Source organism: Heterocephalus glaber, unplaced genomic scaffold (assembly GCF_053883595.1).
Source record: "Heterocephalus glaber isolate CG9 unplaced genomic scaffold, H.glaber_assembly_v1.0 deba00001523, whole genome shotgun sequence".
Taxonomy (NCBI): domain Eukaryota; kingdom Metazoa; phylum Chordata; class Mammalia; order Rodentia; family Bathyergidae; genus Heterocephalus; species Heterocephalus glaber.
The window spans coordinates 14204972-14229742 of NW_028258327.1; the positions used below are offsets into that span (position 1 = coordinate 14204972).

The 24771-nt window shown below is 31.6% G+C and overlaps 1 protein-coding gene across 7 annotated transcripts in view; it reads left to right on the forward strand.

Moving 5' to 3' along the window:
- The window catches only part of Epha7 (EPH receptor A7), a 187669-nt gene that overhangs the window by 151680 nt on the left and 11218 nt on the right, over positions 1–24771 (forward strand). For 2 of the 7 annotated variants that reach the window (XM_021240715.2, XM_087187970.1), the window contains exons 6-14: positions 4743–4867; positions 7552–7735; positions 12548–12656; positions 13274–13329; positions 17493–17618; positions 18554–18739; positions 19254–19315; positions 20740–20949; positions 21604–21753. In XM_021240715.2, the coding sequence (XP_021096374.1) occupies positions 4743–4867; positions 7552–7735; positions 12548–12656; positions 13274–13329; positions 17493–17618; positions 18554–18739; positions 19254–19315; positions 20740–20949; positions 21604–21753 (1208 nt within the window). Of the gene's footprint in view, positions 1–4742; positions 4868–7551; positions 7736–12547; positions 12657–13273; positions 13330–16180; positions 16495–17492; positions 17619–18553; positions 18740–19253; positions 19316–20739; positions 20950–21603; positions 21754–24771 lie in introns of those variants that run through there. The other 5 variants (XM_021240716.2, XM_013077971.3, XM_021240717.2 and 2 more) reach the window with 5 other exon arrangements.

Consider the following 24771-nt stretch of genomic DNA (forward strand, 5'->3'; position numbering starts at 1 on the left):
GCAAAATGAAACACCTGTAGGAAAGAGTAAGAAAGCTAAAAGTCATGTGTTACAAAATACCAAACTTGTAATAATGCATATTTTTTATTTCCAAAGATTGCTAAACATGAATACCATACTGATAATGTAGAGTAACAAGTGTTCAGTAAATGGCTATTTTTCTATTATTGAGGTTTTTATCTGATACTCTTCTTTTTTTGTTGTTTGTTTGTTACCGGGGATCAAACTTGGGACTTTGTGCTTACAAGGCAGGTGGCATAACCACTGAGCTAAATCCCCAGCCCATATTTGATACTATTCTAAAGTCTTCATTTTTGCCATTTGTATTTCTCTAATGAAAAATTAACAAATGTCAAAGATTTAGCAATTTGATATGTGTGATAAAAAGTCATCTCATGCTTGGTGCAAGTGATGTAAGCACCCCCACATCATTGTATTGTTAGAAATACAGATATATTTTTTCACTTCGTTCTTTGTTGAAATTTAGTTAGAACATCTAAGTGCAGGGAAATAAATAAATTGATATAAGTAAATTGCTTTTTAAAATTTCAAATCAAATTCATTAGCTTCGTTAAAATTCTGTTACACAAAAATATGTTTTTCTCCATGTATCATGCAATTTTTTTCCTGTACAAGATTGTACTTTTTTGTTTTACTAAATACTGAGTTTGGCAAAATCAAATTTCTTTGTATACATGATATTTCACCATAAAATTTGATGGATCGTGTTATTATAATAACCAATCCTGAAACTTTTCTTATATAATTAATAAAAGTCTCAGTGGTTCTACTTTTACCCTTTACTATATATATTAATTTTATATAACTGCCTTAAAAATTACCCCCAAAATTTAGCAACTTAAAACAACATTTATCTGTTATCTCACAGTTCTGTGAGTCAAAAGTCTAGGCACAATAAGACTCAGCTAGATCCTACACTGACTGCCACATGAGGCTGAAATCCAGTTGGCATGGAAATGTTTGTTTGTTTGTTTGTTTGTTTATTGGTAGTTCCTGGCAAAAATGCACTTCAGAAAACATTGATGTTTACAAATTTGAGTTTCTTTGTGTTTGTAGGACAGAGGTCTCCGTTTTCCTGCTTGTCAGCCAGCGCCAGTTTTTGATCCTAAAAACTGCCATCATATCTTCTAGTGTTTCTGTTGAGCCCAACCAGAACTGGTGGACTGATTCTCTTTCATGATTCAAATTCTTCTGACTTTTTCTACTGCGTCTCCAACTCTATATTAAGAAATTATTTGCGGTTAAAGAGTTCCTGTGGTTAGATTAGATCTACTTGGAAAAAGATTCCAGGATCACTTCTTTAGTTTAAGATCCATAACTTTACTTGCATCTGCAATTTCCTCTTTACCATGTAATTTACACATTCATCTGTTTCAGAGACCAGGGTATGGATATCTTTGTGGGGCCATTCTGCTTCTTACAGTGTGCTGTAAAATTGCCTCTTTCTCCACTGCACACTAGAAAATTTCCCCTCCCTATAGTTAAGCTTAACATTTTAGGAGGGGAAAATGGATCCTTTAGGAAGATATTCTATACTGTAATTTAAATATATTTTTATTGGCTTTTAATTAGAAATTAATTATGATTAAAGATCATGTATGAGTACATTGAACTCAATGCTTGCTGGTTTTAGTCTATATGTAAACTCACCTCTTATAACTGATTATTTTCCAATTGAAAACGTATCCTAGCAAACCCAGGAAACCTACAGATTTACTTAACTGCCTTACATTCAAGTTTTGATTCCTGTTTCATTGAGTTTGTCAGCTTTGATGTTATATTGTTGAGGTTTTTTTTTCAGACAGGGTCTTACTATATAATCCAGGCTGCCCCTGACCTCACTATGTAGCTTAGGCTGTCCTCAAACTCTGGGTTAGCCTCCTGCCTCAGCCTCCCAAGTGCTAGGATTACAGATGTGCATCACCCCATCTAGCCTTGAAGAAATTTAAAGGTCAAGATAGTTCTATTTCTCCATTTCAAATTAACTGTTACATGAGGATTATTCCAGAAAGTTAGATAAGAAATGAATCTATTCATCATTTGTTAAGAACCCATTAAAATTCATGTTAAGCAGTTCCTTTATATGTAAAAATTGTTTTCCAGTTCAAATAACTTATTTATTATTGATTACTATTTATTAGCTTTGCATCAATTCCAATTGCAATTATTTCTTTCAATGTAAGAGTGAGGGGAATCTTAGAGAAATCCTTAGGGTGTGATTAATAGATCAAATATGACATAGTAACCGTAGAAATTTTTGTGTTTTTGTCAGTTCAATTCTACTTCACCACATAACTTTATCTACAAATAATGACCTTGTTAGAATCTGATGAAGTTGGAGCTTCTCTCATTTGTTAGCACTATATTTTGTGAGTTTACTATACTTTATGCTTCAGATACTGAAAATCCAAGGAAAATATAACCAGTTTTCCTGTACCAAAATCTTATATTTATAGAAGGACTATGTACTAATACTTCCGTCATTGATGTTCTAAAAATTTGTGACTTCATAAAATAAGTATCAGCAAGGACTTGAAGTAAAATAAATATGCAAAAATATCAAGAGTATGACCACTTACTAATAGGGCTCCTTATTGCAAAAGAGGGAAAATATGTTGCAGCACAATGTACTATTTGTGTTGTGTTATGAATTTCAAAATATTATGTATCTTGCATGTATTTTTAGGCACTGTTATTTCCCTTAAATCCCCACTTATCATAATCTCATTGGTAAGTTATGTTCCAGGATGAAATCATGAATTTTAGTGTGAAACTTGTAAAACTCAAATCTTGTTTTAAACTCAGACCATGTTTTGTGTACCAGAAACAAAATGAGGTAGGTTTATACCCCAGCTCTCCTCCATAACTTGGAGAATGCAGGGTTTCTTGCCTTCTGCACTGTACTGTTTTGAGACAGCAAAGTTCTTACATTTTGACTTACACTGAAGAATCACATTGAGCTGTATGTGTTTTTGAAAGAGACCTAGGAATTTACACCTATTATTTCCCTCACCTATGTCTTGCTAACCTATTTTCAAAGGGCATAAGTAAATTATAAATCTTGATCAGAGAACAGCAGCTCTATTGGGTAATTCATCATTTTTTTCTTTGCAGTATGTTCATCTTTGCTTCTTAGTTTTGAAGTAATTAATGTATAGATTTTTCTGAATGATTTTATGAGGCAAATTAGGGTGTTAAAGATTTAGAGATTATTTGTTAAGTAAAACCTAACCTCATGGTTGATTGGAGCTTAGGTTTCCCAAGACTAAGGACCAAGGGACATTTTGATCATTATAGCTCATAAGCTAAGCGTGTTCTGAGTGAAGATCATCTTCATTGCATATACTCAGGATTCCAAAGTTGTTGCCAAAGTAGGATTCCTTATTAGAAATTTGCCTGACTGAAAACATCACAGAAATGTAGTTAGTCTGTAAACACTGTGTATTGAATACTTCAGCTGCATCCCCTTCGAGGGAAACTTGTCCCACTTAATCTGCCTAGTTATTCTTTATTGGTAATCTTGGAGAAAATGGGAGTCATGAATCTTCTATGTCCTCACTTCAGAATTGCCAAGTAAGAAAGGAATAAAAAATGTCTTTTCTAGACATTGATAAAAGAAAGTATTAAGAAGCAGAATAAACTAAATAAAGCCAAAGGGATAAACATCAGAAGCTTGCTTAAATGGCTTTGGCCCCATATAATTGCCTTTCTGTCAGCAGGATTATTAACAATTTCAGACATCTGAAAATTAAATTAATAGCCTGAAAATATTTTACAGAATGAGATAGAGCATGATTCATGAAACGTAATAACCCCGCTGAAATTTAGCCAAACCAGTGCAGCTACTTGTGTAGACAGAGAAGACAACTAGTTAATCATCAGTGAGCAAATTAGACAGAGCAAATTAGTTTGCTACATTCCACAGCCTTAGCTACCAAAAGGAGGATATGCCACTAATTAGAATGAAAGAACTCTAAGCATATTATTATCTGTATAGAAAGAGAAAGCGAAATTGTAGCTCTGAATTGCTTCTAACACAGCCTGAAACCTAGGATACATGGGTATAAATTACATATGTCAGCGTCTGCTCATATATGTATCTGTATTCATGCACATATTGAAATTGGAGCAACTTTCTTTTTTTTTTTTTTTTTTTTTTGCATCTTGACCTAATAAAAGTGTGAAAATTTTTTCTAAGCTGGCTGGTATTTTCTGAGAATTTTTACTTAAATACACAAGTGAAACATAAAAATATTTTTTGAAGAGTGGTCCCTTAGTTGGAGATTAAAATGGTCTTTCATATACTTTTCTTTGTATAGTATTGTTGTTTTTTTTCCTTTGAAAAGTATATTGCTGTTGCATATGAAATAAATATTTGGACTTAGTTTATCACTGGAGATTAATCTAAAATCATATTTTCTAGCCTTAATTAGCATTCATTTGCTTAATTGTCATTCTCAGCCCCATCATTTCCATTTTGCACTAACTTGAACAATGCTATCTTCTGCTGTTTGCACTTTAATTTAAATTTCTATTAAGGTTTATGAACAGTAATAAGGTCCTGTTTGAATATTCATTACCTTCTGAATTGTGAACTATGAAAAGGTGCTTTCTTTTACCTTAATGAAACTGGCACAGCATGGGACTGATCAGTTGTGACATTTGATTTGAGGCATCCAGTGAATTTCCTCATTGTTTATTGACACATCTTGTCCAAACAGCTCCCTCGCAAGTGAGCGGAGTAATGAAGGAGAGAGTGCTGCAGAGGAGTGTGGAGCTTTCCTGGCAGGAACCAGAGCATCCCAATGGAGTCATCACCGAATATGAAATCAAGTATTATGAGAAAGTAAGTGCGAACAGCAGCTGAAATGTACAGCAATGTGCACTGTGTCTCCTGTCATCTTGTAGGATTGTTCACTAACACTGGTCATTACGCTATTTGGAGCTACATCAAAATTCGTAACTAATTTTAGCCATTTTAATAACCATATTGCTGAATCTCTGCTTCATCATTATAGTCATGATTTCTGTGTATTGAGTTTATGTGTTGTAAAGATAAAAATTTTCAGTTTGTAGTATACTTATTTATTCAATTTTTAATATCGTAACAGTTAGGCATAAGATGTGTCACAAACTACACAGCCCAATACATTTTGAAGAATGTTTCTTTGAGCATGTCTGTTTGGGCTCTTAATGATTCATTTAATTTATGTGGTGCTTGTAGTAATAATAATGCTCCTAAGCAATTTAATAATTAAGAAAAGTAAGAATATTTTGTATAGCAATATGACAATGTTACCTCACTCCTTTAAATTCTTCTTGAAATTTTTTTCATTATACAAGTACTTTATGTTAACATAATGTAATGCCCTCCCAATATGAAAAGTATTATGGCTAAAACCAAAGCGTGGCTCCTGTAATTGCCTTATAATGACTAAAGCTTAGTTAATAATAATATATGTGAGTGTATATCTATTTCAGTCTCATTTGGAGATAGATAAATATATATGTATAATTTGTTCACAAATCACTATTCATCTCCCAGAAGGACTAGGCTCCTGGTTTAAAACATGGAAACTGTTACTATTCTTACAGTAATATTAAATATTATTAGTACTAACTTACTGAGCTAGCTGAAGTGCTGTAATGTACGTAAGTATTATAGCTGTTTAGGTGGTATTGCAAAAAGCTTTGAAAAACTGGGTTAACTTGGTTGATACAATGCATTGATAATAATATTTTTTCTTTGAAGACAAAACAGTTTAAAATTAGGTATGTTTTAATGTACACATTAGGTTTAAAATATTTTTCTTATTACTTACATTATATATATAGTTCATCGTGGCCAAAGTTCCATTTTATGTACATTCTTATACCAGGAAACATACTTCTTGTCCCATCAAATGTGTTAAAAGGAACCATTAGGTTTGATGGGGTTTTTTGTTGTTTTTTCCAGTTAGTATCTTTCCTGAAATTATATCAGATTTCAAAAACAATAAAACATTCTTATTTCATAGCAGAGACGGAACTGATGGCCTTTGCACTGAGGAAGCATATCCTCAGCCTCTTCCCCACATTTTTTTTCTTTTGACACAGAATCTCATTAAGTCACTAAGTTGCTCAAACTGGTTTGGAGTTATGATCTTCCTGCCTCCCAGACTGCTGCAACTACAGACATGTGCCACCACGCCTTGCTACAATATGCAAAAAAAGCATATTTTTAAAAATATAAGTTAGGTAGCAAGGGTAAATTTTCTTACAATGCATATCTAAAAGACTTTGCAAATCTTAGCTTTGAAATGTGTTCAAATAGTCAATTTTTATTTTGCATAACGGAAGCAGAATGTATCTGCATTCAGTAAATTTTCCAAGTTAGTCAATACTAGAAGATAATACTAGTATTACAATGTATTGTAACATATGCAAGCATATGATGAACATATCACACTGTTATCCCAGTAATGCCTAATTGCTTTGAGGTTAATATAGTGTAATAACAACTATCATTTGTATAAATGATTATAATGAAAGTGATCACAAGTTTTATGAAAGTGAATTTATGTATGTATTTATTTATATTTTTATTAATGTCATGAAAAAAATCAGATTGACATTTCAGAATTCAATGAATAATTTTATTTCTAGATAAAGTTGAACACATATTTATTATAGAATGAATAAGAAAGTAAAATATATTTTAAAGTATGATTTTTGAAATTTTTTCCATAATCTATAAATCATATCAGTAGACTTACTTACCCATTTAAATATTTTTAGTTTTCTATATGCTTGAATGTTTATAATAATTTCACTGAGTTTATATAAAAATTTACATAAAAACATGACATTCATGAGATATAACACTTCAAGAAACTCTGCAACCCTCAGTTTTCAGATCTGAAAAGTAATGAAATTAATTTAAAATATTGTCAGATCATAAATCACATAATATTTTCCTTTCATATTGATATTTTAATTAAAAATATTCCATTGAATACTATTTTGCAGAAGTAGTTTTATTCTGTGAGAAATACAATTTTTATTGAAAATAATTGATATGGCACTGTGGTGGTGGTTTTAACTGAATTTCTTGAATTAATATTTTTCTTAAATTCTAACACATGGGTTTTTTTCTTTCTGGACATCATTCAGGAAAAATACTTTCAAAACTACATTATGATATGAAAACCACAACTGAACTGTACATTTTGCAGTAGTCCCCACATTTCAATCAATAGAGCATTTAGTAATGTCACAGCTAAAAACTTTGTGCTGCGCTGTGCTGTCACAGTGAAGAAAAAGCAAAAAAATCATAATTACTTTAACAAAGTTATTGTCTTTGAGATTTATAAAACAAAGGCATTTGTGTTATATTTATATTTTATATTATCTTAGAAATAACTCAGTGTTATAATATTCTACAAGGTACAAGGTTGCCTCCCTAAAAGCAAGGCAGCAAATTAAATTAAATTCCAAGAATTAGATGTCAAATTATTATATTTAAATATTCCCTGTAAATATTTTTTCTAGGATCAAAGGGAAAGGACCTACTCAACAGTAAAAACCAAGTCTACTTCAGCCTCCATTAATAATCTGAAACCAGGAACAGTGTATGTTTTCCAGATTCGGGCCTTTACTGCTGCAGGTTATGGAAATTACAGTCCCCGACTTGATGTGGCTACGCTAGAGGAAGCTGCAGGTAAAATGTTTGAAGGTAATTACCACCTTTGGTTTGGATTCTTACTCTTGATAACTCTGGCTTTTTTTCCCCAGTATTGAGGAAAATGATTCGCATCAAGATAATTTTTACATATAAACACAAATACGTGTGCAAAAATCTCTGTACTTTATAAAGGTCATTGAAGATAATAATGTAAAATTTTTTGAGTAGTTTTGGCAATGCTAGAACCATATGATTTATGTTAGTCTTTTTGACACAAACTGAGTATTTATGTATAGTTTTAAGTGAAGTTAGAAACAGAAGCAGGGCTTACTCAGTTTATGAGGATGTAAGATACGCTTGTAGACTTCAGAGTGAACTTACAAAACTGTGTTTATCAAAGCTCCTGTTTCTGCACAATACCCAAATGAGGCCAGAAGCTGTGCTGAGTGGGCTAAAGAAACATATCCAAGGAGCTGGGGTAATTTAAACTGCTTGCTCATTGGCAATAATTTCAAAAATTGGAGTTCAGGATGATTTGAGAGCTTATATTTTTTTATATTTGTCACTTTTTGTTTTTGTTTTGAAATATTTCAAGTATACTAAAACTATATAAAGTATAGGTGAAATATAAAGGAGATAATTAAATCCATATCATTATATCCCAATCACAGAACATAGTCAATATCTTTGTAGTCCCTTTAACATTGGGTTTTATAATGTACCATAACACTATAGTAAAGATACATGAATGTACAGCTTCTAACGAATAAGCAGAGTGTTTTAAAGAGTGTATCCCAGTTTCCTGTCAAGAGTTCAGACACCTTGAATAGCATTGCGGTAGGCCCCTCAGCTGGGCTGAGGCCTCAGTTTATGTCTGTGTGTTGAGTCAGTTTGGATTTTTCCTATCATTACTGCTCAGACACATGGTTCACTTGTCAGTTATTTCTTCATCTCCTTGCCAATCTTGTGGTCTTCCAAAATTCTAGACAAAAATTAACAGAAGAATAATACATGATTTTTCTTTTTCTACACTATTAAAAGGTTTTTAAAACAAATTTAATCTATGCAATCATTGTAAGTTTTTTTGACCTCACACTAAGATTTTTGTAGATCTTGTAAAGCTATATTGATAAATATCCTTTGCATTAACTAAATTTGCTAACAGTAGTCTTTTTTCAAAATATGAAATATTTGTTACATTTTTAGATAAATCAGGAACTCTAATACCCACAAATATGATGAAGTCAGTGTGCAGTACAAGTCTTTTAGATAGAATTGTAGATATAGACATCAATTGAAAAAAGTTGTCACATAACTTGGTATGATGAGCTTGATAGTATTATCATCTATTATTATGATTTTAAATCAAGTATATAAGACAAAAAGTCAGAGTATGTCAGTTTAGTAGTATCTAAAATATTATTAAATTAAGTAAATATTTCAGCATTTAATATGAGTCTTAGAATATGGTCCACAAGTTTTCAACTCAGACCAATTACTTGATACCATCTCGTAATTTCTAATGTAAGACATTTTAAAGCATGCTTTTGTGTTATAATGTATAGTTTAAGATTAATTTAAAATGCCAATTAGTTATCTCACAGTTACCTAAACAGCCCTTATTCATAAAAGATCTTTAGCTTTGAAAACTTTCAAAATGTATTTGTGCCTTTTCCTTACTTTGTAAATTGAGTACATGAAGACAAGCTATTATTTATTGAGTGTAAAGATTAATAAATATTAATTTCATTACTTGTAACAAGTAACTAAGATTCCTGAATTAGGTTGAAGCAGTAGAGTCCAAGTGATCACATAAAAGTTAAAGATGGATTTTTGCATTAGAAATATTTGGTTATTTTTATCATCAAAATATTCTATCCAGTAGAATATGTAAAGTTGCTGAAAGAAGGATCTTTTTTTTCCCACTAGTGTCTTACCAATAGGCACTTAATAAATAAGCAGTGAATGCCTCACACTGATCAACGTAGAAGTGATTATCAATCAGCGTTTAATAGACAGATGCACGGTTTCAAACCTCACCTCTGCCCCATCCAGTTTTAGGACTTTGTGTGAGCTATTTCTCTGCACCGGAATTACTAGGATAGTAGTAGTCGATTCACAGAGTATTCTAAGGATTTGATAAATTTTATATACAAGACACAAAATTCCACTTATCCTCTTTTATGTTTCATCACAATCTCAACCTTTTTGATGTCAGGAATATTTTTACTACTAAAAATATTAAGAATCCCCAAAAAAGATTGTGTTTATATTGATTATACCTGTGGACATTTGCCACAATAAAAATTACAACTGAATTTTTAATTTATTTTTTAGATTTTCATTAGTATATGTTTGTAGTACATAATGATTACATTCATTGCAGGGAACTGGTAAATGTACATAACAAATCTCAATTCTTTTTTATCCCCCTTTCTTCCACCAAGAACATACCAAGGCCACTTTTTTACCATGATGTTACCATATCCTGTAGCTTCTGGAAAATTCAACTGTGCACAGGGCCAGGGATTTAGCTCAGTGGTTTCGCCGCCTGCTGCACAAGTGCAAGGACCCGAGTTCGATCCCCAGTACCACAAAAAAAAAAAAAAAGCAAGTTCTTTCAACTGTGCACATGCAAGCAAATGACAGTAAAAAATGGAAATAATCTACTTGTATTACATAAAAAGAAATATGACCCTGCCAATTACCTGGAAAATCCTAGAGGACCCTCAGGGATTCAGACTACCCTTTGAAAATCACTGACTTAGTCCAAGGCCCCGTGCTAAGAATCAGGTTCGCACAGAGATACAAAACACTGCTTACATACAGTATGGCACAGAGGCTATACAATCACACACTACCAGAATGCATGGCCTGGTATTAGCAGCATGTCAAGCAGTAGTGGCATTCTCTTCTAGGGAGCTAGACAGGAGGGAGGATGCTGCCTAAGACAAATCATTTGAGGACCATTTGAAAAAAAAGAAGTGAAATGACTATTACATTGTTGGAGAAATCTCAGAGAGAAATACATGGAGACACAGAATTCGGATAAAATAATAAAATTTCTTCTCATGAGTGGAAATGCCAGAAACAGGTCTGGTTACTATCCACGCCCCCTTTGTTCAGCTTTTCCCTCTTTATATCCTTTTTAGCCATTATGTCATCCCTAGTGGTCTTTGATGTGTAAATACAATTCCAGTTCCTATTTACAAGTCACAGACACAAGATAGGCACATATACATTGTAAATTCACCCTGGCATGGTAACTTTGTTAGGTTAATGAAGTTAACTCTCAGAGTCAGATAACCATCACCTTAAACAAGGAGTTATAGGAAAAGCAAATCTTAAAAGAACACATTACTCATTTTACTTCTACAACTACCTTAATATTCAATCTATTAAGTTATCTAAAACTTTTCCATATCAACATTGCTCATATATCCTAAATTTCTTCTATGTAGAATCAACCCACTGTTTGTTTGTTTGCTTGTTTGTTTAATTTTTGCAACTTGTAAACCACGACTATAGCCTTTACAAATTATTTTTGACTAGGAAATAAATGAAAATATTAACCATAAGCATCACCTTTTATAAGAGCAAAGCCTGACCATACTTATAAGTACATATAAGTAAGTATTTCAAAATTCCGATTCATCACTCACCTGAGTCCAGATTTCTCACTGGAGCTCTGTTTCTGCAACTAACAAGTGATTGAGCCTGTGACAAACAGAGAATTAGACCTATGGCCCATAAGGATTGAAATGAATTTCGACACCTATGTGGAGAATTTTTTTCCTTCTTCATGAGATATTTCATTCTTTTTCTTAAAAATGATAGAAAAAGCTAGATAAAACAACAAAACACCAAATAAACCAAACAAAAATATTTGAAATTATTTTTTCTCTGTTGTATGCTAATAGGCTGTAATCCAAAAAATAGAGCTTGAAAGTTGTTTTCTTTTAACCTTTTGTTTAGTTCCATGAAGGAACTCAGCAGGTGGTAAATTAGGGAGTATGTATAATACCTTTGTTCAGAAACTATAAGACCAGCCATTTTTACAGTTTTTCAGTAGAGGATCTATCTCTTGTTAGGCAAACAAAACTAAGAGTTAAGTTGTCACAATGAGATCATGGATAAAACAGAGATAGGCCAATCGGCAAAACACTCCTACTCCTATTTCAGAGGGATGTACTCTGCCTCCTTATAATTTCCTACTCTAGAGACGCTGTCCCTTGCCACCAACTGAAGGAGTAGTATTTTCCATTCTACCTTAAGTTAAAAGTTGTAGCTGTTGATCGCATCCATTAATTAGATTTTCTGTATTATATGATATTTACAACTGGATTATTTATGAAGTATACATTTTCATTGTTTCTTTGGTGATTTTCTTAAGTCTACACTCATTTTAAAATATAATACTCTAGGGAAAGTATGACTATGGTGAGTTACAGCATGAGAAAAACTGAACTAATTTGGAAAATGAAAGCAGTAACTTCTTGTTACTTTTTAAGTATTCTATATCAGAAGCTGTCTTATGGAAACATGTACTCATCCCAAAGAGACTTTCAGAAAAGGCCAGATGAGCTTGCATTAATGACATAGAAGAATCACTGATATTGTACAGAAAGTGTCTATAATTAGAAAACAATAAAAATGTTTTTTAAAGTACTTGCAGAAAGTTTGTCTTTCATAAATAGGCTAGCTTTTCTCCAGTCTTACCACTTCTTTAAAATGCAAAAATAAGCATTCTAATTTACATTAGAATTAAAAATTAGAAGTGAAATAAATAAATTAGATACCACTTATTTAACCTCTCATGTGCTTTCATAGTATTGTTTCTGAAACTGTTCACTCTGTTTATAGCTACAGCTGTCTCCAGTGAACAGAATCCTGTGATTATTATTGCTGTGGTGGCTGTGGCAGGGACCATCATTTTGGTGTTCATGGTCTTTGGCTTCATCATTGGAAGAAGGTAGACTACAGAGTTGTACTAATATCTAACATGAAATATATTAATTTTTCAGAATTATGTCAGCCTTTTATTGGCTTAATATATTAAAATTTTAAATAGTAAATACATACATCTCTTGTGTGATATTAAACTTTGAATGTGAATAAATTGTTATTCTCCCAACATCAAAATACAGTAGGAGTTTGCTTACTGCCATCAGTTTAAAAGAGAATGAGTATTATAATTTCAATTGGGTAAAGTTTTATCAGTTATTTTCAGAGTTACATTTTCATACCAAATATAGATGATACCTAAGGAAAGATTTACTCTTTTATTTATTAAATTTAAAGGCTGTAAGAAGCTATTTATATAATCTTGTCTGGTCATTGATGACTCCACCTCCCACATATACATAAAGTAAGACATTTACTTCATTTCCTGTCCATTTTTTAAATCATATGAATTCCCATATTATTACTCAGAGGGTTCATCACTTTGGAAAAGAAATTTTTGTATTTAGTTTATAACTCTAGCATGTTGTTAAATAATAAGACCTATTGTAAGATATATAATACTAAAGGTTAAATATATAAGATAAGATCATTGGTTGATACCATCACAAATTTGCTCCTTTACAGGCACTGTGGTTATAGCAAAGCTGATCAAGAAGGCGATGAAGAACTTTACTTTCATTGTAAGTGTTTGGTTTTTCTTTATTATATGCCCCAAATACTACAGAAATCTGTTAGTATTGGCATGGACAAATTCCTAATGCATCATTCTTGAAATTATATAACGAACTCAGAACTTTATAATATTTGAACAAGATATTTAAACAAAAATCATGTAACATAAATTCACTAAATAAGATAGACTCAGAAATGTAATATAATAGCAGGATATTTAGCTCCTTTTACATCACAATTTTTCCTTTTGTAAACTTTTCCTAATTCTTTTTATGATTCTAATAGCAATCCATTAAATGTTGCATGTGCCTATCTTTTATCTAAGGAGTATTTTTTTTCAAATTAGAAGGATGGACAGTTTTTTTCCCCCTTCCAATGTGTGATACTATGAGGAAAGGCTAAGAAGAGCCTCTTTACACTATAAATTTTTAATATCTGCTAGATATTTCACAAAACATAGTATAATGCTATTCAGTCCTTGTTGTTTTTCTATGGATTTGAGTTACTTGATTCTTAAAAGTTCTATTGGAAATTATACCTGAAGAGAGATTAGGAACCCAAAGAAAATAGATATCCATCTGCATTAATCTCTTTCTTGTTGCAAAGAGACAAAAATGAAAGCCATGATAGCAAATGTTGCGCTTTATCCAAACAAAATAAAACCTTACCAATCAATTGATTTCGACTCAGGTAACAAATGACATTCTTATCCAAACTCATTGTATTATTTTAACTCTTTAAGATATTAAAAGCCAAATTTATTATTTTTCTTAGTATCTATAATTTTTACTCTTATTTTCTCATGGTGTGGATAAACTTCCTATTAATGGCATAAGAATTACATCATTTCTTGAGTAATTGATCATACTCTTATGTCAGTATCTAAAGGGACACACGGTCATAGATCCATCCTAAAGTCATAAGAATATTTAAACATGAGTCAGGAATTTCTAATCATTATAGAATAACCTCAGTTCTTTTTTTAAAGCTCAAAGGAATATTTGGTTCAAATATATAAGTTGTGAATACTTTTATTATCATTCTAAAAGTATTTAATATGATTTCATGGAGGAGCATATGTGATACTGTAAATTACTCAAGTAAAAGGAGAGTGGCTTCATGGACCCCTTCAGGTCACTGAATGTGCTAACAATTTTATATATATAATATTTTTTTTCTTGAGGGTGTCCCAAAGCATGTAAGGGTCAAGCGTCACAACACTTGAACCTACCCCTGATTATGACTGAATACCTGTTACTCTGCTACCGGACTTGGAATTCTTTGTTACACTCCCACTGGGAGCTTCCTTTTGCTAATTTGGTAGAGATTTTCCTGTGATGACCCTCAGTGACAAGCGCCCCACAGCCACTCTATGGCTAGAACATATACAGAAAATTGGTAGTTACATTGTTTTCTCTTTCATGAAAAGAGAAAATGTTTTTAACATTTCCCCATATAAAGGATCAAAATTTCAATGTCCAAATTTTTATTTATACTGTAAAAGGTATATAGAAGGGTAATATAAGAGCATAGTTCATGGAATCCATGATCCTACCTATCTGGGAATAATTTAATGGCACAGTTATTTAATATTACCATAATTAGTGTGTCACTTTTCTTTGTTGCATATATCTGACACATCCCAAAATTATCAAGCATGTCTTAGCTTGTTTACTTTTAACTTGTAGGTTAATGGAGATGTTACATTGAAACATGACTTATCAAAAATTTGGTTTAGCAGTCATCATTCAGTTTTAATATTTTAATGCCATTCACTTTTTTCACATTTCACATTCACTATAATCAGAAAAATAATGTATAACTACATGTCTTACTTGCAAATATAAACAAGATAAGCTTGCTGTGTATCAACAGCTTTCGTCTCTGTGGCAGAATATCTATGGTGGGTTTAAAATATTCAACATTTATGAGAAATGTAAATGAGGTATTAAAACACACGAAAAAAGCTCACTCTTAAATTGGGACAAACATATCCAGAATATTCAGATATTATGTCAATATTTTCTTTATTTTTAAATGAATAATGAAAAAAATCAAGCACACTTAACATTTCCTGTCCTGGTATATTCTTGATATTTTTGAATCATGCTTTTTCCATGGATATCTTTTCTTGTCATTTGATGAGAACTAAGCACTTTACTTTATTTTATGGCTGTATCTAATATGCTTGAAATACAACACTGTGATCACCAGCTAGTTACAAGTCAGTGTCCATTTATTCGCTTAGTACACAGACAATTTTCCTAGGTGCTAAGACACCAGATTGAATTTTTACAGAAACTTGAAAGCAACCATTTAACTAGCTTTCAGAGCATAGAATTTAATAGAATGTCCAGTCATTTGTGTCAGGTGACCTCAGCTGTCTGTGGCCCCAAGAGCTCCATTTCAAGACAAAAACACAATGGAAGAGTTTAGCAAAGCAATTACAATTTACATTTTGTTTCCTCCTACCATTTCTTCTAGCAATGTCTTGGAATCCAGGCTGGGCACTATTTCATGTTTTTATGCCAAAATAGGTCTGGCCTGTCAAAATGTTTTATGACAGCTTGAATAAAGAACCATCAGAGAACCGTTTGAGAGGCAGAAGGCTATGTATGTCCAATCTGACTTACCTATCAAAACATAAAAAAAAAACAATGAAAGAAAGAAAGAGAGAATAAAAAGGGAGAAGATGGCTCTTTCTCCATCTGCCTGCCAATCTAGGAGGTTAACCTATTGTTTTCTTCCCTTCTCTCTTTTTCTCTTTCCCCCGTCTCCCCTGTATTCCTTCTTCTCTCTTTTCTCTTTCTATCCCCTCTCTCTTTTCTTCTTGTGTTGTTTTTTTTTTTCCATGTTCAGCTTTAGTAACAAATGAGCATCTGTCAGTTTTATAAACTGCAACAATAATTGTTTAAGACAATCAATTTTGGATAAACAATCAACTACAGCAGAATAAATCAAGATTTTTAAATCCCATTTTCCTTTATACATTATGCTTCTTTTGTTTGTTATATGTTTATTTTTAAAATATAATTTTAATTTAATGTGATGACATAAGCACAGTTAGGCTGCAGTGTAATATATAAAGAAATATATTGTTCTCGAAATAGTAAGATTTAATGACAAGATTGTTCAGTGGCTTTGTTAAAAAAACAATAAAGTTTTCTTAAGGATATAGTGTAATTTTTTTCAATGCATTAATATAACCAATTATATGCCTATATATCTTACCTTTGTCTTTAATCAAATGATTATTTGGAATACATTGTAACTGGATTTCATATAAAGCATGGCATTATCTGTTACCTGCATGCTTCTGGGTGCATTTCAATAAGATTTTAACTTTTAAGATGATTCTATGTTGTTGGAATTTTTTCTACCTTTTGTGAGGCTTACTGGCTACCTCCTCATAGCAGTTAAGATCTTCCAAAGCCTTATAATTAAAAGTTCGTATGAACCATTTCTCTTTCAAATTGCTGTCATAATTGGTTAAGAGATCCCAGGAATATTGTAAATTTTCTAACTTTCCTCTGCATTTTGTATATCTGGCCTCTATTGCCCTTCAAGGTGAAGATGAAACTATGTCTTTAGAAGATTTCGCTTTGATTCTGTGATAGAAGTCCCTCATACCTTGTATTACTTTTATGTATATGTCAACAGTGGTTGGTCTTTAAAAAATAAATCAAGAAAATAAGTAAGATGTCTAAATGTTTTTAATATTGCTGTCAGTGTAGTAGTCTACCTGTAAATGAAATGTCTTCTTTTCCCAGTGTATTAATTTGATTGATTGACTGACTGATAGATTTACAAATGTGTTTCCAAGTCCATTACAAACCTCCATATGGCTTGAACTATGCCATGATAGCAGTGAATTTAATTAAACCTCCCGTGTGATAGGCATGTCAGAAATTTTGGTGGATGTCTTTTGTTGATCTACTGGAAAAGCAATTCAGTTAGTAACCTATGAGCTGGATCCTATGTTACCTATAGAAGCTTGCAGATAATACCTATACGCCAACAGACTGAAGTAGTCTGTTAAAACTGCTGTGAATGAGGTGATCTGGAAGCAAGTTCACTGTTCCAAGAAGCACTCTGCATAATGAAATTCCTGGGCTGACTGCACAATAAGTGCTTTGCTTCATCACAGTCATGCTTTCTTACATCATTACAGTTAAATTTCCAGGCACCAAAACCTACATTGACCCTGAAACCTATGAGGACCCAAATAGAGCTGTCCATCAATTCGCCAAGGAGCTAGATGCCTCCTGTATTAAAATTGAGCGTGTGATTGGTGCAGGTAAGGCTGTTGTAGCTTCCTTGTTCAGCTGTTCCATTTAGCCAAGATCGAAAGTCATACATCATAATGACAGCCAAATAATTATACCTCAAGTATAGAACTTTTGCATTCACCTGAACTGTTGGAAGCAATGAGGCTGTACTTGTTTATGAAGTCTTAAGAAAAAAATGAAAAAAAGAAGCATGTGGCATAGAGAATCTGTATATATTTGGTTTTGTATTGAATGTTTAAGATTTTGTTTTTTAAGCTATTTCATAGTAGTTCTGGCTGGTTGCTCAAAAAATGATTTGGTAGTTTTTAAAAGTCAGAATTTTCCTGAATGGAATATACATTTCCACTTATTTGATTTACTATCTTTTTTCAAAAGTTTTATTTGTCTTTTTTCTTATATATGTAGATATTAGCTATTTTACTATTTAAATTATTCATGTAGAAAATTAATGTTTGAATTTTTAAAGAATATATTTTCTGTATTTTCATAATCATACAGTTTTGTATCTAAGTCTCTTAAATTCAGTATATACAACACATATAAATACAAAACTTAAATATTTAATAAATATTTATTTCTGAAACATTAAAAGCAATGGCAACATTTAGAATTTGCTAACGTACTCTTATACTGTAGTAGACAGTGTAGCTGTGTGCTATATTTCAAATCTAAATGTTGACTCTTAAAGGATGTTTGGTAATTAAATTGAAAAGTAGTACCCTGTTTTACACTTCAGGAAAGCTTAATATCTATGAAAAGCTAAAGTGTACCATCAAGTTTTAATTTCATTTTGTCATTCTTTTTGTAAGGGAGGTGGAATCACTCGTGAATAGGAATGCATTCATTTTAACTTGGAGAAAATGGTTTCTTAATTTGTAAAAAATGCTTTTTAAGAAAAAGTATTTCAGAAATTGAAATGCACCTGTTTGTTCTGTTACTTCAGGAGAATTTGGAGAAGTCTGCAGTGGTCGTTTGAAACTTCCAGGGAAAAGAGATGTTGCAGTAGCCATAAAAACACTGAAAGTTGGTTACACAGAAAAACAAAGGAGAGACTTTTTATGTGAAGCAAGCATCATGGGACAGTTTGACCACCCAAATGTTGTCCATTTGGAAGGGGTTGTTACAAGAGGTAGTTAATGGTTATATCTATCATTTATTGAATGAACTAAGTGTCAGAAATTAGTATTACTGTGTACATAATAAAAAATAAAATTATGTACATATTGCATATTCTGAATGAACTGTTTTGTATATAATTAATTCTTTTATGCTGCCACTTCAGAAAAGAAATTGGGAAAAATGAAATAACAGTTGAAAAATCTGATAAATGAAAAGACTGATAAGTGTTTTTATTTAACTTCAAAAACCATAAAAGTGATACAGTTTAGTCCTTACATTTTATATAAGTACCATTTTTTGTGTGTTTTTCTCACAAAGCAGGAATCAGAACGCATCTATTTTTATTTCTATCGCTTAATTGTAGGTATATGAACCATGTTCGCAGCCAACATTGAATGACTTTCTTGAGCTTAACAGCAGCACTAGAGATATTAGAAATACTCATATCTTACCCATTCAACTTCTCAAAAATTTAGCTTTTGAATTCTGAAATACCGTTTTTGTTTTCTTTTTTTTAATTTTAGGAAAACCAGTCATGATTGTAATAGAATTCATGGAAAATGGAGCCCTAGATGCATTTCTCAGGGTAAGAAAAATTATCCTCCCATTCAGAATATTCTATACATGCTACCAATATAATCTTGTACTCTGTTTTATGAGATAAATATGAACCTTATAAAATGTAAGGTCAAGAAATTCTCTCTAAAAATCAGATTAATTATCAGAGATGTAGACTAAATTAAACTAGAATATTGTGAGCATTTTAATAATACAGTGTGATTCAAAAAGTAGTTTCCAGTAGTGTCAATACCTGAAGTCTGGAGGATACCATGAAGCCTTATAATTTAAATACCTGTTAAGAAACAGCATATACAATTGTAAATGAAATACAGAGGTAAATACAGAGAAGGCTGAAAAGTAAAATAACCAGTTAACATTGACATTCTGATCCCATGTTTTGTAAAACCATTTTTATTGTATTTTGGGAAACTGAGTTTATAAAATATAGTTTGTATAAATATAGTTTATAAAATTGAGTTTATAAAATAATATTAGTATTATTTTTAATTAACGATACGTGACTTTGTGAGGGATAAATGCTAAGTGCATAAATGTACATATAGTACTTGCATTCATAGAGCCTGTTCACTTAAGAAGATGAACATATTAACATTTTCCAAATGGTAAAGAGAATATAATCTAAAGAGGTCATTTTGTGTAATCTAGTGTGATGTATTCAACATAGATTCATAAGCCATCAGGGTTTAGACAAATTTTAATTTAGAGTGTTGTATCATTATGATATACAAACAATCATCTCTCAGGGGCATAACCTAGGAGATTCATCAACTTAAGCCAAAGTCCTGTGCTCAGCATGTTTGTATGCAGTTTTTGAAATCTGTGAGTTAAAAATAGTTCAGAAATATATAGTGGCCTGTCTGATTGCAAACATTTCGAAAATGTTGCAAGTAATGTTTCTACCAGTAGCAAAACAGAGGAATAAAATGAAAACAAAATCAGCCACTATAGTAATTTTCTACTTTGCAGTTTTTCTTCATTTTCAATCAAATATTTGCTCTTTCCTTTTCTTTCAATTTGGGGGAAAAACTTAATCTATGTATATTCACCTTTTAAAATATTTTAAATTATTTATATAATTTTTGTGGCATTAGAGAACACTTAGCTGTCAGAAGTAATATATTTGGATATTCTTTCTCCTTTTACTTAAAATTAGCATATACTTTTACACACGTAATCTCAAACTACTATTAGTTATCTTAAAATAACAAATTAATATATATAATGAAGTAAGTGTCACAATGTTATCTTATTTTATTTGATTTCCAGTTAAATCATTACATGTTATGTTTTTTCACAAGGGTACACAAGGTTTAAAATCAACACTTCCTATTACACAATCATAAATGACAAGTATGCAGACAGTTTTTATGGTGAATTTTGTCCTCTGTAATGGGCAGTTATCTGAACTTCTATTTGGTCTTCCCGCAGAAACATGATGGGCAATTTACAGTCATTCAGTTGGTAGGAATGCTAAGAGGAATTGCTGCTGGAATGAGATACTTGGCTGATATGGGATATGTTCACAGGGACCTTGCTGCTCGCAATATTCTTGTCAACAGCAATCTTGTTTGTAAAGTGTCAGACTTTGGCCTATCCCGGGTTATAGAGGATGATCCAGAAGCTGTCTATACAACCACTGTAAGAAAAACTATTACTATACTTCATATTCCTAAGATTTTTCTACCATGAAAGCAGGACTTAATACAAAATTAAACAGCAGAAAAGAGGCAAATTGATCCAGCTGTTTCTTTGACCCAGTGGAAAAATTATTGTTGTTATTACAATGTATATACAAGCAAAGAAGGGAAATATTAAGAGTGACAAAATTGCTTACCTTCTATTGGAATGTTCCTGTAAACACTGTACAGTTCATATACCCCCTAGTTAGTAGCTCATAACTATAGCAGAAAAACAAACACATTTTCAAAAAAAATTCTAAAATATATTTACTATGCTAACTCTCCTAATTCTGTAATATTAGAAGAAAGTACATGAAATTTTCTTTAATATTTCATATTTCACTCCAATTTATTAGTAAGTTTGCAAAATTTGTCTTTGTCTTACCTTAGACTTGTCTTTCTAAGACCACATAGACCTGTTAAGTACAGTTGCCTTAAAAAATGAAAACTTGTAATGAGAGTCTTATAAAAAGATTGGTAACTTTAAATATACTTAGAGAGATTCAACCCAATGCTGGTGAACTGCCAGCCAATATACACATATTTAACAGTAGATATAAATGATTTATAAGCTATTATACATGTTTAAAATGTCAACTTCTTTTTATAACAGGGTGGAAAAATTCCAGTAAGGTGGACAGCACCTGAAGCTATCCAGTATCGGAAATTCACCTCAGCCAGTGATGTATGGAGCTATGGAATAGTCATGTGGGAAGTTATGTCTTATGGAGAAAGACCTTACTGGGACATGTCAAATCAAGATGTAGGTGTGATACTATTTAAGCAAAAAGGATTTAATATATTAATATCATTTACTATTGGATCACATAGGTAATAGCTCTTTAAGAAGAATTTTTGTAGAATTATGAAACTATTTTCTTAGTTATTCACAATTATTACTACAGATAACTACAATTAATTATGATAAGTTAATGGTTCTATTAAGTTTATTTTGGTTTTTATTCTGAGCAGTTACTTTCTCTTTTCATTTAATTTCTATTGGCATCAAAAAAGACTACAAAGGATATTTCCTCTTTAATAAAGATATTGATGCTGTGCTTGCAGAGTTGTGGTAAAAGAGCTGAAGGAGTAAATGAATGCCTTTTGGAGAGGAGGAGAAGGAGGATTGGGTTCCTTTTTTTTTTTTCTTTAAAGCTTAGCTTTCTTTTTCTTTTAATGCAATAAAAAACTTTAAATTATTGTTGATTGTTTCAAATTTTAATCTCATAGTACAATCCAGATTTTACAATCTATGATGGTGTTTAATAGGAATAATTTACAACGCAGTCACAATGAGAATATCCTTGAAACTTTCATATGTATATACACACACATATATATGACTTATGAAATATGGATATCCTGTTGTTATGATGATACACTGAGACATAAAACATGTTGCAATCCTTTGAGAAAAGAAGCTGAATATATTTCATACCAGGATATATTTATAAGTAATGAAACATAAGCACAAATGAATGTTTGCTTTAATTACATTGAGCTTAATAAAATGCCATTTCTGCCCATTGAGAACATTCAAATATTGACCAATTCATATAGTTCAACCTATTGAGAATGTGAGTGAAATTTAGGTAAATGTAGAGAAAGTACAAAATCTAAGAATGTTCCCTAGATGGAACTAGGAAATTTGGTGAACATCTTGTTTACACATGATGAGAAAATTCCCCAAGAGAGAATCTTGAAGAGTCTAGAAGCAAAAGTTTAAGGTGATATATGGAGTCCAACCAAAGGGACTTAGTTTCTTATAAAAAAGATACAAGTTCACTGCTGGTTATTGGAAAAGAATATTATGTCGGGACAAATTGATGAAAGGCTTCTTTGAAGGAGTTAGGAACTCATCACAAGTGTAAGCTCTTGGAAAAGGAAGAAGAACTTAATCAGTTCTTAATGAAAGCTTGCATCATCATTTAGAAAACATGTGACCAGCAAAACTATGTAAACAAGGACAGCAGTAAAAACTGACTATAGTTACAATTGAGTTATTTTTCAAAAAGAGATTATGAAAATGTTATATTTAAATAGTATCTTTTTTTATAATTTTAAAACTGTCCATATCACATTCCTGTCTCTTAAAACTTATTTTTAGACAACTAAAGTGAGGATGTTGTTGAGAAGGTTATTTTTGGTACATCTACCTCCAGATTTCCATGTTAACTGAACAATTCTACTTGAAATGGGGAAGGTTTTAAATAAGTTAAATATTTTGATATGTTGAATTGAGTGATTAAATGAAACTTTTTATTTTTTTGTTGTTTTATTTTTGTGTTTCAAAGTGAGAATCTAAATGATGAGTCCTTTTGGCAGAGGCAAAGTTGTTAATATTTGACAGGTCTCAGTGTCAAAGATTTCATGGACTGTCAAGATATGACAAACAAATCCTTGGGGCAGGAAAAGAGAAATATTTACATTCCCCAGACACTTCATGGAGTTTCATTTCTTTTGACACCTTCTTTTATACCAGATTCAAACATAAAAGGACTGACAGGAATGTAAGATAATTTAAATTCAAAGTTTACTTAACTTCCAAAAATAATAATGAAAATTATTAAAAATAAATAAATAAATACCTCTAATTTTAATTTTTAAATCATCCAATAGCATTTCTTTGTCTTAAAAATGACTCATAAATGTAGAATGATTATACCAAGGATTAATAAATATTTTAAGTGATTAAATGAAATTATATATGCAGAGTTTAGTTCTGACCTGAAGATTTGGCACCATCCTCCTTCTACTTCTTCCTTTTATTTATTTATTTTTCATTTTTAAGTTCTGAATTAAACTTGGATACAAATTTGTATAGTAGTAATGAATTATCTAATGAATCAGCTTATATAGTGAAATAGCTATTCGTCTTTTTGTATAATGTTCATTATTTGATAGTTACATTGTTAAAATATCATTTAAGCAACTATATGTATGATTTTCAATATGCAAATAGAGAAAAACTGGGTAATTCAGAATAATTCTGGGATCACATTTTTAGAAAAAAGCTTTTTTTATACGGAGTCTGTGTAAAGACTTCACAGAGAGCCTAAAGAGATCTTTGAACTCCTTGATATATATTTGTGTAGAGGTATATATTATATTTCTCTGGACAGGTTGCCATAATTAGACTTTCATATAAATATGTGGTTACAGATATAGATACTTAAATTAGCCCAGATGCATTTATTAAGTATACCAGTTTGCTTTGCATTGTTGAAATTTAGGAACTAGGCATTGTCAGGGATTTTAGAAAGCCCTCAAATTTAAAATGCCTTGGATTTTAAGACCTTTCATAAGACACCATGAAAAAGTGATGGCTACACTTCTAAGAAGGTCCACAAAATTCTAGGCTGAGTGATGAATGAGATACAGTTTCTGTAATCACAATGGAGAAGTCAGTGAGCCAGTTCACTGTCAGGAGGCTTGGGTTCTCTCTGGTCAAAGCAGTGAACAAGGGAAACTTAGGGAAAGGTGGGACACATATAAGTGACCAGACCACAGCCAAGAAGCTTATCCCTTGAGTAACAATGGAATGAGGACTTACTTGATTTTCATACACTTAAAACTTTCTAGTGTTTTAACTGCAGTGCAACAGTTGAATAGATATTTGCTAATAAAATCAAGAGGTTAAGCTTTCTAAATAAATTTCCAACTTCATTTCTTCAACAAAGTCTGCAGATATTTAGCCCTTTCCATTAATCCCCTTTCAAAGAAAAATCTCTATGTACGTAAATGTGGTCAAGCATAATAAATACTGCAGAAATTGAAAATC